Consider the following 15,861-nt stretch of genomic DNA (forward strand, 5'->3'; position numbering starts at 1 on the left):
ACGTTGGGGCACGCAGGATGGCTTTGGGCCAGGAAGGCCACCCTAGGGGGGCAAGACTGCCCCCTTCAGCCCCAGATGATCTTTGGGCTGCGGGGCGGGGCGTCCGTCACCAAGGACAGAATCACCCCGGATCACGTAAGCTGCCTTCTCGGTGGAAGCATCCTGTTTCTGAAAAGTCAGGCCTGGAGGGAGATGCACACAGGATGTGCCTGTCCGGCACCGGCACTGCCCGGAGCCGCCGGCGGGCCCCGCCGCTGACCAGCGGCCAGCGTCACAGCACTGGGGCCGCGCCGGGCAGTGGCAGTGCAGGGTGGCCTTCTCCTGAGGTTCTCCAAAGCCTCGGCTGCCCTCCCCAGGGTGAGGGCTGCGGTCATGGGGCGGGGCCGAGCTGCAGGCAGAAGCTGGCTCCGGCCTTCTCACCTGGCGGGAGGGTGAGGCGCTCTCGTCACGCAGCTGCTACTTCCCTCTGCCCCCTGCCCTGGAGAGGAGCCTCCATCTGCCGGCCTGGCTCCGCCTCCCTGGTGGGTGTTCACCGCGCAGCTACTGTGAGCAGGGCGCTGGGGGCAGGGGCCACGGGGCCCCAGAGACCAGGACTCCGGCTGCTGGGACGGCCAGGTGGCCTCTGCCCCCACGGCAGTGCCAGCACCTCGGACTCTTGCCCCCGGCCGGCCCCTGACCTGGAACGTTCCCTGGGCCTGACCCTGAACCATGAGTCGCCTCTCCTGTGCCCCGTGCGAGGGGACCGGGACAGCGGCTCACTGCCCTGCCTTCCCCAGGAAGGTGACACGGGATCCTCACCCTCGGGTCACTGACCTCTGGGTCCCCATCCATGGTGGGACATCGAGCAGTGTCCCGCTCACCACCCGTTAGAAGCCAGTAGGAACCCCCAAGAGTGACAACCAAAATGCCTCCACGCTAACCAACGTCCCCTGGGGGACGGGGCCACCCAGGTGAGGACGGACGGGGCAGGGGCAGGGTCCCCGACGGCATTCAGGACGGGCTGAGTGCACCGTGCCCGCGCGCACAGACCAAAGCTGCCAGACACAGCCACGCCGACAGCCTGTATTCTCCAAAACCAGGCTTCCAGAAACGTCAAAATGTGGCGCTCACACACGTCCACGACACAGCGTGAGGTGCAAGCCGCGGCCCCAGGGTGGCCAGGCCAAGGGTGGCCCGTGCGAGTGGGCAGAGCGGACCGTGGCCCCGGAGGCCGGAGGGAGCGGCGACGGTCCGTTGGGGCCCAGCGGGGAGATGATGACTCAGGGTCCGGAGCCTGGAGCCCAGGGCCCAGGCAGAGCCCGCAAGCACATGCGGGGAGAGCCCCGGGCGGCCGCGTCCCGGGGCCTGAGCGGGAGGCCGGCCTAGCCGCTTCCCCAAGAAGGAAATCCCTTCTGATAGGAAAGCTGGAAGCACACTCAGGCCCCCTGCGGCTGCCCCGTCCTGCCGGGCGGAGAACGCCGCCCCGACCAGCTCCAGGGGCCTCTCAGGGTCTGCAGGCTGGACCCCGGGCAGGACGGCGGAGAGGGCCCTAGGTGCACCTGTCCTGGTGTCACATCACAGTCACTGGGGACAGCACCCCACCTGCTGCACTCAAGGGCCCCTCAGGCTTCTTGCTCGTGGTGCCATGAGTCACCTTCTGTCATTCTTTGAGGAACCACACTTGTCTTCTAATGCTTTCATGCTAAAGTCTGTGTGGACCCCTCACCACACCTATTTAAAAGCCATGTGAGGGCTCTTTGGTACAAAAACAGACACACACACGCACAGTCTCTTGGAACACTGTTGGCTGAGGCTCTGCGCTGAGCCGGCCTCGCTGAGTTTGCTGTAAGTCTGGACCTGGGGAGCGCAGGCTGCACGTGCCCGTCGGTGCTGAACGGCCACACGGGCAGGGGCAACAGGCCCGTTTCCTGGGGGCGTGCCCACCAGGGTTACCTGGCAGCCACCTTTGCAGAGCCTTCTGGAAACTGAACTGCTAGATGCAATGCAGGAATCAACATGGAAACGGGCTGCCGCCTCCGTGGACTTGGCCACTGCCCCACTCCGGTCAGCCAGGGGGCCCAGCGGGCTCCGAGGAACCCGGCACGTGAGGTGAAGTCTCCGTCACGACTGTGCAGGTCCCCAGCGGAGGCCCGCGAGGGGCCCTGGGTGACAGTGCGGGGCCGGCAGGGGCTGCCCAGCAAGATTCGAGGGAATTGCTTCTGCGTTTGAAGAAAGGCGGCCATGCGGCCGGAAGGCCGCCCACCGTCCACTCACGGCCCCAGTTTGAAGGACTGTGACGGTCACCTGTCCATGCTGGTGTCTTCTGGAGACGTGTGTCCCAGCCCTGACTGCCTGTCCCCTGCAGCGGAACCCCGGGCCACCACACCCAGCTGCACTGCCCAGCACAGACCTTCTCCCAAAATTCCACTGTTTCTGTTTTTTCATTGTGTTTTTGAGGAGGGAAACCTAGCTTTTGACCAAAACAAATGAGGTCGGGTTTTCCTCCCAGGGAGCGTTCTGGAGCGACATGAGTTCCAGGGGTTTTTCTGGTGTCGCCCGCTCAGTGCTTCAGGACACGTCTGCACAGACGCCGGGTCCTCGGGGCGGAGGTGGGGCAGGAGACTGACCAGCAGAGCCAGCACGTGGCCCCTGCACCCGGAGCGAACACGGCCTAGCACAGGTCATCCCGGAAGAGAGTGGCCTCAGAAGCCCGTCCGGTCCAGGATGCTGAGAAGCGCTGCAGGCTCTCGGAGGCTGGTGGTGGAAAGGAGCCGTCACAACCCTTTTCTTGCCCTGTGATTGGCAGCGAAGGTGGGCAGCCCACCTACTTGGGGGCACGTGTATCCCTGAGGAGTTGCCGACCTTCCGAAAGGGCTGCCAGGATCGGGTCAGTGCCCGCCACGCGCTCCCTGGGGTCAGCGTGGCCCTTCCGGGGGCGCCCGCGTGTCCCCACAAGGCCAGGTGGCCCAGTGTCCGTGCAGCCCCCAGTACGGGCGCAGATGGTGTCCTCTGCCCAGCCTGCCCGGGTCAATTCTCGAGCTGCCACCCGACGTCCCCGCTGGTGGCACGTCCTGGGGAGCTCTCATCACACATGCTCTTGGAAGGAAAGAGGAGAGGGGCGTGAGCACAGAGCTGGCGCATTCATCTTCTCAGGAACCAGGACGGTGAAAGCAGGGGTGAGAACACCTGCAGACGGGCGCCGCATCGGACTCTCGGGTCAGCAGGCCCGGATTCTTTAGCAAGCTGTGTCCCGCATCGTCTGAAAGTGGCCTCGGGAGGGAATCTGCTGCAGGACCCGGCAGCCGCGTGCCCCGGAATCACCTGGGTGAACAGGTGGGCGGGCGCTGCCGTGTGGGTCGTGCTCACCTCGGGCCCGCCCTCCCCTGACGACCCTTCTCACAGGTGGAGAAACGGGGCTCAGAGGTATGGTCGTTGGCCTCAGGCGTGGAGCCCGCTGGCCTGACCACAAAGGCCTGGCAGCCCGAGGCACCTGCCAGTAGGAAACGGAAACTGAAGGCCCTGCGTGTGGCTACTTTCCCAAACTGGGGCGGGAATCACTCTGACCTTTGCTCTGGGACTGCGAGGTGCCCGCACAAAGGGTCTGGACTCGCTGGAGAGCCCCCGCCCCCGAGGGGTGGGGCTGAGACGGAGGGAGGACAGGAGGATGAGCCGGGCAGCTGGGGAGGGGCAGCGGGGCTGTGGTCCCAGGCTCTCTGCTGACATGTACGTGTAGCTGTACATTTGGAAAATCCCATAGCGCAGTGTCAGCGAGAGGACGGGCTTACACGCCAAGGAAGGCCAGGGGGACAGGCCTTCGCTCGGGATTTCACCGTCTCTGAAACTGGAAACGCCTATTTCCTGGTCATCGAGTAGCACCCGTGCTGAAAGGCGGGCACAGAGAGAGTGGAGCACCCAGCTCGCCCGAGCCCGTGGACCCACGCTTCCTCCACGGGTCTCCTTCCCTCCTGGCAAACTGACCCGTGAGCTCCAGCTCCGGCCTCGCAGCCTGGGCGCCTGTTGGGACAAACCAGAAACACTCAGGGCGGGCCGTGAGGGGGCCTCTCTGAAGACCCCAGGGGCCCCGCACTCAGCAGCGCCCCACTCCACGCTCCTCCAGCTTCCTGCTCGGGTGAGGGCTCCTCAGGCCGCCCTCATTTCCAGGACGAGACTCTGTAAGAGGTCAGGGTGGGAAACGCTTCAAGACGCTCAAGGGCCTTCAGCGGCCTGGCTGGGTCGGCAGTGGGGCCGTGGACAGTATTTCTGGGCAGATGGCATTGGCAACCGAGTGGAAGCTCCAGGTGGCATGTAGAAACCCCTCCCGTCGGGCAGAGCTCCCACCGTGCGTGGGCTCCACAATCCAGCCGCGCTCCCTTTCCACACCCTCCCAGGAGTCCAGGAGGAGCCCGACCTGGTTAATAAGACCTTTGGGGACGCCCGCTGACCTCCACCACCAGGCCGACCTGGGGAGACTGTGCCGGCCCCACCCGAGGGGTTCCCCCGAGGCCCCAGCCCTCAGGCCCCCTTGTGACACCTGGGTGGTCCCAGGGTCCACATTCTAGGCTCTTCTGCTCCCCACCGTGAGTTCTGCTTCTTCATTTTACACAGTCAAAACCCAGACTTTCTGGATCTGTCTTCGAGCTTGGCCAGAACTGGACAGACGGCCTTGAGGGACTGAAGGCAACTCGGCTCCCACAGACACACCACGTCCACACTCGGAGTCCGCCATCCCCCCCAGACCCAGAGACCGGACTTCCCTTCTGGGGCACAGCTGTGTCAGGATCTCGGAGGCGGAGGTCACACCAGGGGCACTGGGGCTGCTATCCTCGCGCGTGAGCACGATTAAGGCATGCTTCCCGTGAGAGCGGCACCACGCAGGGCTTGGAAACATCCTGGGAAAGGCCAGCCCTCACCCCGACAAAGTAAGTGCGCGCTGTCTGCAGCGCGGGCTTCTCCGATACCTGCGTAGCTTCTGTAGGGACATCTCCGCCTGCACAGCCAGCCCGTGGCCACGGCCACGGCCACGGCCACGACTAGCACAGCAAGGATGCTGAGAACCGGCTGGTTCGCCGCCTCTTGGGTGTCGTCCACTGGGTCCTCTGTGATGCTGTCCTTGCTTCCCGTGGACATTTCTGCAGGAAAGGAAAGTAACCCAGGACTTACAGGGTCAGGAGGAAAAGGGGGTTTCTTCATCCTGAAGGAGAGAGCGCTAAGGGAAGTATTGATCCACCAAACTTTCCCAGAGGTGTTTTGTGATTTTTAAGCTACAAAGCTGACGGAGAGAAGCGTTTCCCCCTCCAGGTGAACCTTCATCTCTTCCTGGGCTGTCATTCCTCCTCACCCTACCCGTGTGACCTGTAATCCCAGCCCTTCCTAAAGGTCCACACCTGGGAATGGGGCATGGTGGGAAGCACAGTCTTCCTGGCTTTTTTTTTTTTTTTTGTGGTACGCGGGCCTCTCACTGCTGTGGCGTCTCCCTTGGTGGAGCACAGGCTCCGGACGCGCAGGCTCAGCGGCCATGGCTCACGGGCCCAGCCGCTCCGCGGCACGTGGGATCTTCTCGGACCGGGGCACGAACCCGCGTCCCCTGCATCGGCAGGCGGACTCTCAACCACTGCGCCTCCAGGGAAGCCCTTCCTGGCTTTTTAAACTAAACTTGATTTAATTAATTCTTTCTAGCTTAATTGCTGGCTTTAAAAAAAATGATGGTGAAATTCACACAACATAAAATTAACCATTTCAAAACGAACAATTCAGCGGCATTTAGTACATTCACAAGGTCACGCAGCCAAAACCATGATCTAATTCCAGAACTTTCCGCCACCACAAAGGGAAACCCCCTTCCCATCAGTGGTCACTTCCCATCCTCCCTCCCAGCCCCTGGCGAACTCTAACCTACTTTCTGTCTGTTCGGATTTACCTATACGGGCCATTTCGTACAAATGGAATCATACACTGTGTGGCCTTCTGTGTCTGGCTTCTCTCACTGAGCACCACCGGCACGGTTCATCCACACTGCAGCATGGTCAGTGCCTCATTCCTTTTCGTGGCTGAGTAATGCTCCACTGTGTGGATGGACGCATCCCTTCGTCCATCCGTGGACACTTGGGTTGCTCCCACCTTTTGGCTATTGTGAATGAGCTGCTGTGAACATTTACGTACAAGTATTTGTTTGATGCTCGTTTCCAGCGCTCTGGGGCACACACCTAGGGGCGGAATTGCTGGGTCACAGGCTAAGTTTTTTTTAGGCTACGGACATGCAGGCTCAGCGGCCATGGCTCACGGGCCCAGCCGCTCCGCAACATGTGGGATCCTCCCAGACCGGGGCACGAACCCGCGTCCCCTGATCGGCAGGCGGACTCTCAACCACTGCGCCACCAGGGAAGCCCCACAGGCTAAGTTTTAAGGAACTAGCAGATTGCTCTTCACGGCGGCTGCACCATTTCCCGTCCCACTGGCAGTGCACGAGGGGGCCAATCCTCCTGTCCCAGTGTCCAACCATTGTGCCCCTCCCCGGGCAGCTTGTTACAAGTGTCCCGTGTTTGCCGAAACCCGAAGGAGCCATGAGCCAGACAGTGGCTAGGCCTCCCACGCACCTTAGAACCATCTGGAAGCTTTTCAACATGTCCTGTTGCCTGGACAGCCCAGAGGTGCTGATTCAGAGGGTCTGGGCACAGGGCGGGGTGATGGGGGTTGACAGACTTCCCAGTTGTCCCCCAGAGCAGCTGGGCCGAGACTACGGCCCCAGGAGACCCTCCCATTCCCCTTCCCCTGCACCCGGCTGCCCTGCTGGGACGCAGAGGCCAGCGGAGGCCTCTGGTGCGGCCAGAAGACCGTGACCGCTGAGTCCCAGGGCTGCGCCTGCATTCCAGGAAGGCGAGTGCCCGGGCACGGGGGCTCCCGGCAGCTGGGCGGCTTCTCGGCGGCAGGCAGGCAGGCCCCCGACACCCCCATCCCCCAGCTCTCCTGCCCCTCCTTCCCTGGCGTCTCAACGCTGCTGACAGGGACACACAGGCTGAGAGAGCCTGTGGCTTCTACGAAGGAGGCACCCGCCTGCACCCTTCCACAGGGCCCAGCCGGGCGTCCTGGTGGAGGAGGGGTTCTGGTTTCCCAGGGGGCACACGTCCGAAGAGCTGGGGTGGTGGCTGTGCAGGAGGGGCTTCAATCCTGATGCTGCCGCCGCCTCAGCCCGCAGCTTCTGAAGTGTTACATCACCTTTCGGAGCCTCAGTCCCTCATCTGTGAAATGGGTCACCAGAACTGACGCCCCCCCCCCCCCCCCAGGTGCATGAGGATTAAGCGCCCCGAGCACCTGGCCGGCCCCTGCCCTCCGTCTCACGGTGATGTCTGTCACCTCCTCTCCCTGTCACCACCTCTGAAGCCGCTGCTGAGTCACCTCATAGGGGCTTTGTCTTCCACCTGAGAGGATCCCCCAAGTCACCCCTGGCCCCCAGCCTTGGACTGGGGTCAGTGTGCAGATCCCGGGACCTTACCTGTCTGGCCGCTGGTCAGGTTCTGGTGAAGAAGCACATTCTCGATGCAGCAGCCCACGTCGATGGTGGGGGTCCGCCCGATCCGCAGGACGCTGACCACGTTGTACAGGCCCCTCGCGTTTAGGGACACGGTGCTGTTCTGCAGGGCGTCGTCCAGCAGGCTGTTGTCCGTCTTGTTGATCCAGTACACGTTGGGCCGCGGGTAGCCATCCGTGGACGTGCACGTGAAGACCAACTCCTCATCCTGGGATGGGCCGCTGACCACTGGCATGCTGTAGTTTGCTGCGGGGGAGGGAAACGGGCTGAGGGGTGCCAGGTTCCGAAGGTCAGAGAAGGGTGGGGGACACAGTGCCAAGGGCCAGGGTAGCGGGGAGGCAGCCGTCGTGCCCCGGACGCCGGAGCAGGGCCGGGACCAAGGCTGTGGTCTGGGCAGCAGCACGGGCCCTGTTCTGCCAGAGTCACGCCCCCCAACCCACCAACAGGGGCGCTATGAGCCGGGCGGGCAGTGACCGGCACCCACGTCCCACCCCAAGGAGGTTGGCCTCCTTTGAGTCTAGTGACACAGTCAGCTGACAATTCACCCGTCTCTCCACTGAACGGTGCCCCGAGCAACTTGGTGGAGGGGCTTTAATTTTCTTCCTAAACTCTGATCTCATTTAGTGCCTTAGACCACTCCCTCCTAATTTCATGAAAACATCTAGTTTGGGTTGAATTGGAGAGTTTCGAGGCAAGGACAGCAAGCTTAGGAGCTCCTGTGAGGAGGGAGTCACCTCGGCTACTGGAAAACTTTCTTAGGAGCCGAACGATATTTCCACCACCTAAGCCGCACACCTGGTTTAAACAGAAGCCCGCTAGAGGGATCTGGATTTCCTTTAAGGGAAGACACGGGTGAATGAGCCGCAGAGAACAGGTCTGACTGACACTTCTTCCAGGCCGTAAGGCTGGGCTGGGATCAACTCGGCAGCTCCGCCGTCTTACCTGCCACGTTTAGCGTGACCGTGACTTCCAAAATCTTTTCTAATTCTAAGGATTTCCGAAACACCAGGCAGTTGAACTTCTGCTCGTCCTGGGGAGTGACATTACGCAGGTGCAGAGAGAAGTCGCCCTGCTTCATGCCGTCCAGGGACAGCCGGGCCCGGTCTTTGTAGTGGTTGTTACCGTGGCCGGCAGAGCTGTTTCCCGAGAGGTAGTAAGTCACCACAGAGCTGGTGTTCCGTTTGCCCGGCACATTGATTTGCCAGTAAACATAAAGGTCATTTAAATCGAAGGTGTTTCCTTCAGGGTAAATGCAGCTGAGCAAGACATCACTGCCCACCATCGCTCTGATCTCTTCTTCTTGAATCTCTGCAAGCATCCAAAAAGAACAGAATTCATCTTCCGCGCTTGACTCGTAACTTGGAACTCACCCTTTGGAGGGACGGGGGAGCTTCTGGGTTGTAAGACTCAAACCCCAATTCTGACTCATTTCAGTAGGAAAGGAATGTATTAGTAATAAGACGCACATAGGAAAGCAACAATAGTTTAAAACTTCGGACACTGGTGGTAAGCTGCTCTGATGTGTCACCAGGGTTGGTTTCCAGTCACCATGCCGGGAGCCAGCCAGGACTCCTCCCTGTTTTTACTACTTCTTGGGAGTTTACAATGAATTCAGAATAGAAAGATGTTTTTAAAAAAACTCAGACGTTTGAAAAGAAAACATCAGCTTCTCAACAACATTATAGTAGCGTTTGCAACTCCATCAGAGAAGGCCCGGCGAGCTTTTGTGGTCTGTTACAACCGCTCAGATGCCAGCAGGGGAAGTGGCCGTGTGCCCTGACCCGCCGCCCTGTGGGCTGGAAGGCCAGGTAAGGTCTCAGTCTCCGCTGTGGTGCCATATCCCCGTTCTGCACTCTTCTGGAAGCTGGTGGCTTTGCGGAGCAAAGGGGTCACGGGAAACAGGAAGCCCAGCTCCCAGCTCCTCTGGAAAGCGGGGGTTCTGAAACACTTAGGGGGAACTACACTCTGCCCATCCCAAACACAACACAAAGGAGAACCACGGGGCCTGGCCGACCCCCCCCCCCCTTCGCGGCTCTCAATGCCACACATCACCCTGGGCTTGGGGGCCCCGCTTTCTCACAAGGGCCCCTGGAAAAGCAAGCAGGGCTGCGGGGAGGACCCCACTGACACCTGTACCCCGCGGTCCTCACTGCTCAGAACTGAAGGGCTTGGAAGGCTCCAGCAAGAGCACCGTCTGCACTTACCAGCTCGCAGGCCACAGAGTAGCAGCAGCAGTAGTCCAGGGCTGGGAAAAAACAACCAGAAAAGGGTGAGTCCTGCCCCTCCCCAGTGGGGTCAGGAGCCGGTCACACCCACCATCCCAGTGGGAATACACCCGCAGCCAGGCCATCAGCCCAGGCCACCGGGGGCAGCCAGGGATTCAAGGAGCGGACACAGCACCGACTCCTCCCTGCCCAGCAGGCAAGCCCCAAGGGGCGGGCAGCCCCTGCAAGGGACCAGCTCCCACGTTAATAAAACGCCCCTCAAAGCAGTTATGAGGGTGTGATAAAGGGTATCGAGAGGAACCATCAGCCCCCTGGTGGCCTGGCTTTGCACGGATGGAGTCTAAGAAATTGTATAAAATCGGATAGAGAACCACTTTCAGGGTATTTGAAGTTTGAGAGACAGAGAAGATGTAAGATGCCCCTCTCCCCGCCAGGGTCGGGTGAGCCCCAGGACAACCTTCTGAAGGAACGTGATCAATCTGAAACCGGATCTGGTGGCTCCACCGGAACTGGTGGACAGCTCAGCCCTGGGGGCCGGCAGATCCCTCTCATGACTCCCAGGCTCCTGGCACGTTCAGCCTGGGAGCCTCTGTACCCTGCATGCCTCAGCGGTGGCCCCTGCCTCACCTGTCACCACTCTGCCCGTGCCCCAGCCCAGTCCTCGTTGGGTCAGATAGGAGAAAGCACAGACGAGGCCCCCTGCTCAGGGGTGTGGGTTGCTGGTGGCTGTGACATGGCAGCATTTTTATTTTCCGTTCTTGAGGGAATAGTCTTTCCCTGTATTTCCAACTGGGGAGACTGGGTGGTGGGACCCTGGGGTGGGTGGGTTTCTGGGCTGTGCGTGTGGGACACCTGGCGATGGGGTACCTCACCAGCTCATCAAGGGAAACACATGCTGCCGATGCTAAGACTGCCCTGAAGGGGGCATTTTTGGCAGAAAGCTGTTGCCTCCCCCTCAGCTGGCAAGAGACCAGGAGTGACCAGCTGGCCGGCACCTTCCCCAGTTTGCCTTTGCTGATGCAGGAGGGGGAAAACCCAGGCGTGCGGGGGGCACGTCACCAGTTGGTGGGCACCAGACGGCATTCGAGGTTAATAAGAGCGACCTTGGCACAGCAAAGTCACACCCTTCTTTCCTCTGGGCCACCGCCGGGGGCGGGGAGGGGAGGGGGGGAAGTGAGAGTGGGTCGCTATGTCTTCTCTCCCAGCTTTTCCTCTTTCCCTCCCTCGGCAGGGACCCCGCCCCGGGCACACCCGCGTACTGCCATTGTCCCGCGCCGCCGGGAGGACAACGCCGGCAGGTAACCACGCCTCCCGCGGCCCCGCGCGGTGCCGCCCCGCTCCCGGAGCCCGAGGCCCCCGCTGCGCCGCCAGGCTCGGTTCCCCGCGCCCAGAGGGCGCGTCCGCGCACACGCTCACCTCCTCGGCCGCATGGTGGGCATGGTGGGGGCGGAGACCCCGGGGCACGGGGGAACTCGGACGGCGGGAGATCTCGGAGCACTAGAGACCTCGGGCCGCGTAAGCCGTCGGGCCGCGGGAGAGCTCCGAGCACGAGCACGAGCGACCTCGGGCCGCGGGAGCCCTCGGAGCGGCCAGCACTCGCTGCGCTCCCGCCGCGCCTCGGAGGCTCTGGGCGCTGAGCTGGTCGGCGGCTCAGCGCCCTCCCGATCCGGCCCCGCCCCTGGTCCCACCCCCGGCCCGGTCCCTCCCACGGCCTTGGCCACGGGCAGGCGCGAGGGAACGGAAGCTTGGACAGTGACTCCCGAAACTTCAGCCCTTCCCAGGAGAGGGCGTAAGTCGGCCCCCACGGGTTGCAGGATGGGGCTCCAGGTCCACCGGGCCTTGAGCCTGGGCGCAGTAGGTACCCCGGCAAGTCAGCGGCAGGGAAGGTCCGGTGGAGGAGGGCGGCCGAGCGCGCTGCTGGAGGGCTTGCCCAGCTGGAGGGGCCGTGGGAGGCTCAGTGGTGCCCCGGAGTCGCGCAGAACGTCCGCGCCCCCAAGCGCCCCGGCTCCGCCTGCGCTTGTCCCCCGCCCCAGCGACCTGAGAGCCGGCGGGGCGCGGCGGGCTGAGAGTCAGGCTCCCGCCCTCCCTCCCGCTCTCGGGACGCAGCCAGGACCTCCAGCGCTTGGTGAAGTCAGAGCTCCAGGACCGTTCAGGGACGAATGAATGAGTGGCAGGAAGGAGGGAGGGAAGGCAGGCCGGCGGGCTCCACCTTCCAGTCCAGCCCTAGTCTCCCCCGAGCCAGCCTTGCTGCCGCGTCCTTTGTCAGTCCTGGGCCACCTGCCGCAGCATATTTGCCTATTAAAGGCTCTGAAAAGCCCACCGCGTGGAAACCAGTTCGTCTTTGCTCCTCCAAGCGTGTGGGACTTCTCACTCAAAAAAGAGTTTATTTATTTTTTTCCGGTCTGGGAAAGGCGGTGCGGAGCCCCGGAGCTGGGGGCAAACGCCCCGTTTCCTTCTTGCCCAGCCCACCCAGTCCACAAGGCCTCCTCTCTGCAGGCCCAGCTGCGTCCTCCTCCCGCACCGGCCAGGTGGGTGCCGGCCAGGCGAGTGGGTGGAGCCACGAGGCAAGAGGACGTCCAGCCCCCGGAAGGGCCTGGGCCCCCAGGCACCCCACCTCAGGTCTGGAGGCTCCTGTTGGGTGGAGGCGCGAGGGCTGTGTCCTGCGGCCCAGGCTGGTGGGGATGCTGAGGCCAGCCTTTGGGGCGCACGACAGGCAGGGTGTAAAGTGAGGGCAGAGCCCACGGGGCTCCCCTGGCCCCAGCCACCTGCATGCTGTCATTCTTATAACAAAGATTTAGTGCCCACCTACCACACGCGGCCTATGTGAGTGCTAAAGAGAAAAGCTTAAAATAAGAGAATCTCTGCCTGGTGGAAGTTAACATTCCTGTGGCGACAAGAGCAAACAAGACGAGGAAGCAGGGCTTCCCTGGTGGCGCAGTGGTTGGGAGCCCGCCTGCTGATGCAGGGGACGCGGCTTCGTGCCCCGGTCCGGGAGGATCCCACACGCCGCGGAGCGGCTGAGCCCGTGAGCCATGGCCGCTGAGCCTGCGCGTCCGGAGCCTGTGCTCCATGGTGGGAGAGGCCACAACACTGAGAGGCCCGTGTACCGCAAAAAAAAAAAAAAAAAAAAGACAAGGAAGCAAAAGAGCTGGGCTGGGAGATGGGGATGCTGCCGAGGAGGGGGATGGGGGCTGCAGGTGGCCAGGGAGGGAGGTGGGCCTGCGGTCCTAAAGCGCAGGGACTTCACCCCTCCCAGGTCAGGCTGCAGGTTGGGGCGGGGGATTTACAGAGGCCAAGCAGGGTCTATCCTCCCTTTGGGGGCAGGGGGAGGAGAAGGGACAGGGGTCCCGGCCAGGACTCCCATTCAAGTGTCCAGTGAGGGCACAGACAACCTGAACTTGGGTGGGGGCCATCAGGAAGGGATTGAAAGATGGGGGCCAGGAGGAAAAGTAAGATCTGGCCAGGAGAACCGGGCGTGGGTATAAATCAGATCAGAGATGGGGTCTCAGGACGCTGCCCATCCCCAGAGCCAGAAAACCAATGCCGCATCTAGAACAGATGCAGCGGGGACACTTGGTGGTGGGGTGGTCACTGTATCAGGACCAGCAGGGCCGGAGGGGGCACGATATCGGTGGCCTTAGATCCCCTCCCGCGGGGTTGGCAGCACCTGGCAGAGGAGGACCGCGTTTGGGGAGGGCCGACCCAGCATCACCCGTGGGTGAGGAGAAAGGGACAAGGGACCGGCTGGGTCCGACACCTCCCGCCTTCCTGGGTCCAGTCCCGCCCCCACCAAGACCCCCCCCCACCCTACCCGCAGTGATGGGGAGTGGAAGGGGTGGACCCCACACGCAACCTCGGGTCCTGGGGGACGGAGAGGCCCCCTCGGTTAAAGCCTCCCTCGCAGTGTCGGCTCACGTGGAGCGGGGAAGGAAAGGTGCCCAGTCCGCGTCCCGGGCCGCAGCCCCAGGGCAGCGGGGCAGGGAGCGCGGTGGGCTTCCAGGGGCGAACGCCGCGGAGCGGCCGGCTGCTGTGGGGAAGGGGTAGGCTTGGCTTCCGGGGCAGCCCTCCTCCCCGGACCCCGGAGGACCAAGTGCTGCTGCCAGGCCCACCCAAGAGTGGGCACCCCGGGCCCAAGGAGCGCGCTGCCTGCTGGGCGGGCAGGCAAGCGGTAGGGAGTGCAGCGGGGCTGGAAGGGGACGTCCGAGCAGGACGGGGCGGGGACGGGGGAGGGACACCCCGGGAGTGGGCAGAAGACCAGCCCCAGGCCCCTCAGACCGGTAACCCCTCTGTGCTGTGTTTCCGCATTTGCGAAGTGGCGGTAGCTACAACGTCTGCCTCGTAACGCAGCTAAGTAGGTTCGTGGTTCCTGTGAGTGCCGATACTGGCACGTGGCTTACGGACAGAGGATTTCAAGACGAGTGAGCACAGAGGACGGCCCTCGGGAGACTTCCTGCGGGTGAGCTTAGGTTTTCCTCTCTTGCCCTCACCCGTGACTGTTTCTCAGGCAGCGGGGCGGGGGTGTGTGTTGGGGGTGCCGGAGAGAGAAGCCCACCCGGAAGGCTATCTAGGCCAGCCTGGGAACCAAGCCGGAGTTGCTGCCATGCTGAAGGTCCAAGGCTCTGGGTGCAGACACAGGAGCAAGACCCCATTACCTCAAACTCGGGGCTCAGAACAACAGAAATGCACCGTCTCAAGTTCTGGAGGCGGGATGCCTGCACCAGCGCTTCTCCGGGGGGCTGGAGGTGAGGGTCCTTCCCGACTCTTCCGCCCCGGGTGCCCCAGGCGCCCGCTGCCTTGCAGCTGCGTCTCTGCCCCCACGGCAATGGCCTTCTCTATACGGGGTCAGGTCTCGTCTGCCACCCCTGGCGAGGGCCTTGGGGGTCACACGTGATCCAGCACAGTTCCCCGTTTCCATCTCATCACAGCAGCCAAGCCCTCTTTTGCCTATAAGGTGACATTCACAGGTTCTGGGATTTAGGACAGGAACATCTTTCTGGGGTCATTATTCAGATGACCACAGGGGGTCACAAGGGGCCTCTGTGGGTGGGATTAAATACTTAGAGGCAGACTCTCAAGGTGTTATAAAGCGGCTTTGAGGGGCTCTGGGCCCCGCCTGGGAGCAGGCTGGCATAGAGCTGACGCCGGCAGACCGGGCCCCTCGGCCCCGGCTGCCTTGGGTGGAAGCAGCTGTTCCCAGCCCTGTCCCGACACGAGTGCCCGTCTCTGTGGTCGGTTTGGTCCCAGGGCTTGGCCTCCCTGGAGGGTCTCATCTGTGCTCAGATGCTCCTGTCCCCACTGGCCCTCCGTGTTTTCTGGGGCTGCCGCGACCTTGCTTTCATTACAGACCTTTAGCCCTTGGACAGGAGACCCGTGACATCACAGCCCAGTATTGTCCCCCTGCTAGCCTGGAGAGAAGGTCTTCATGAAGATGAAGATGTTTCTATCGGCCAGGGCTCTCTGTGTGTGTGTGTGGGGGGGGGGGTGGGTGGGGCGTGGGTGTGTGTGTGTGTGAGAGAGGGAGAGAGAGAGAGACAGGAAGAGAGACAGTTTATTCATGGAATTGGCTCATGTAATTATGGAGGCCTGCAGGGTGAGCTGGCCAGCTGGAGGCCCGGGAAGAGTCGCGCTCGGAGAGAATTCCTTCTCGCTCAGGGGAGATTAGGCCTTTGATGGCTTGGGACTGTCTCAGTCCGACACGGCCACTATAATGAAATTCCACACACTAGGCAGCTTATAAACAACAGAAACGTCCTGCTCGAAGTTCCGGAGGCTGGAAGTGGCAGGTCAGGTACTGGCAGGGTCGGGTGAGGGCCCCTTGCACGGTCACACGCTTCTCGTGTGTCCACACGTGGGCAGGGGTGAGGGAGCTCGCTGGGGCCTCTTTTGTAAGGGCACTAATCCCAGTTTGGAGTCACCTCTCAAAGGCCCAACCTCCTAATACGATCACCTTGGAGCTTAGCTTAGGTTAGGACCAACCGATGAGTTCAGACCACAGCACCACCCACACTGTGGAGGGTAACCTGCTTTACCGAAAGCCCACTGATGTAAGTATCGATGTAATCCAAAAAGGCCTTCACAGAAACCTCCAGGATAATGTCTGAACAAATGTCTGGGCACCGTGGCCCAGCCAAG

At 62.2% G+C, this 15,861-nt stretch overlaps 1 protein-coding gene across 5 annotated transcripts; it reads right to left on the minus strand.

The window, feature by feature from the left end:
- Positions 1-1,042: 1,042 nt before the first annotated feature.
- ICOSLG (inducible T cell costimulator ligand) lies at positions 1,043-11,416 on the minus strand. 5 transcript variants are annotated; one of them, XM_032631205.1, is made up of 8 exons: positions 11,292-11,416; positions 11,146-11,234; positions 9,709-9,749; positions 8,447-8,812; positions 7,469-7,750; positions 4,938-5,108; positions 3,958-3,993; positions 1,043-3,075 (listed from the first exon to the last, which is right to left on the minus strand). In XM_032631205.1, exons 2-8 carry the CDS (start codon positions 11,166-11,168, stop codon positions 3,065-3,067), a joined length of 930 nt encoding a protein of 309 aa, XP_032487096.1. In that variant the 5' UTR covers positions 11,169-11,234; positions 11,292-11,416; the 3' UTR covers positions 1,043-3,064. The 5 variants fall into 5 exon arrangements, 4 of the variants coding, with proteins under 4 accessions (XP_032487096.1, XP_032487095.1, XP_032487097.1 ...); XM_032631204.1 differs by having other exon boundaries at positions 1,043-3,300; XR_004349754.1 differs by lacking the exon at positions 1,043-3,075 and adding an exon at positions 3,239-3,300 and having other exon boundaries at positions 3,765-3,993.
- Between the last annotated feature and the right edge of the window lie 4,445 nt (positions 11,417-15,861).

The sequence above is a fragment of the Phocoena sinus genome, chromosome 4 (assembly GCF_008692025.1).
Source record: "Phocoena sinus isolate mPhoSin1 chromosome 4, mPhoSin1.pri, whole genome shotgun sequence".
Lineage (NCBI taxonomy): Eukaryota > Metazoa > Chordata > Mammalia > Artiodactyla > Phocoenidae > Phocoena > Phocoena sinus.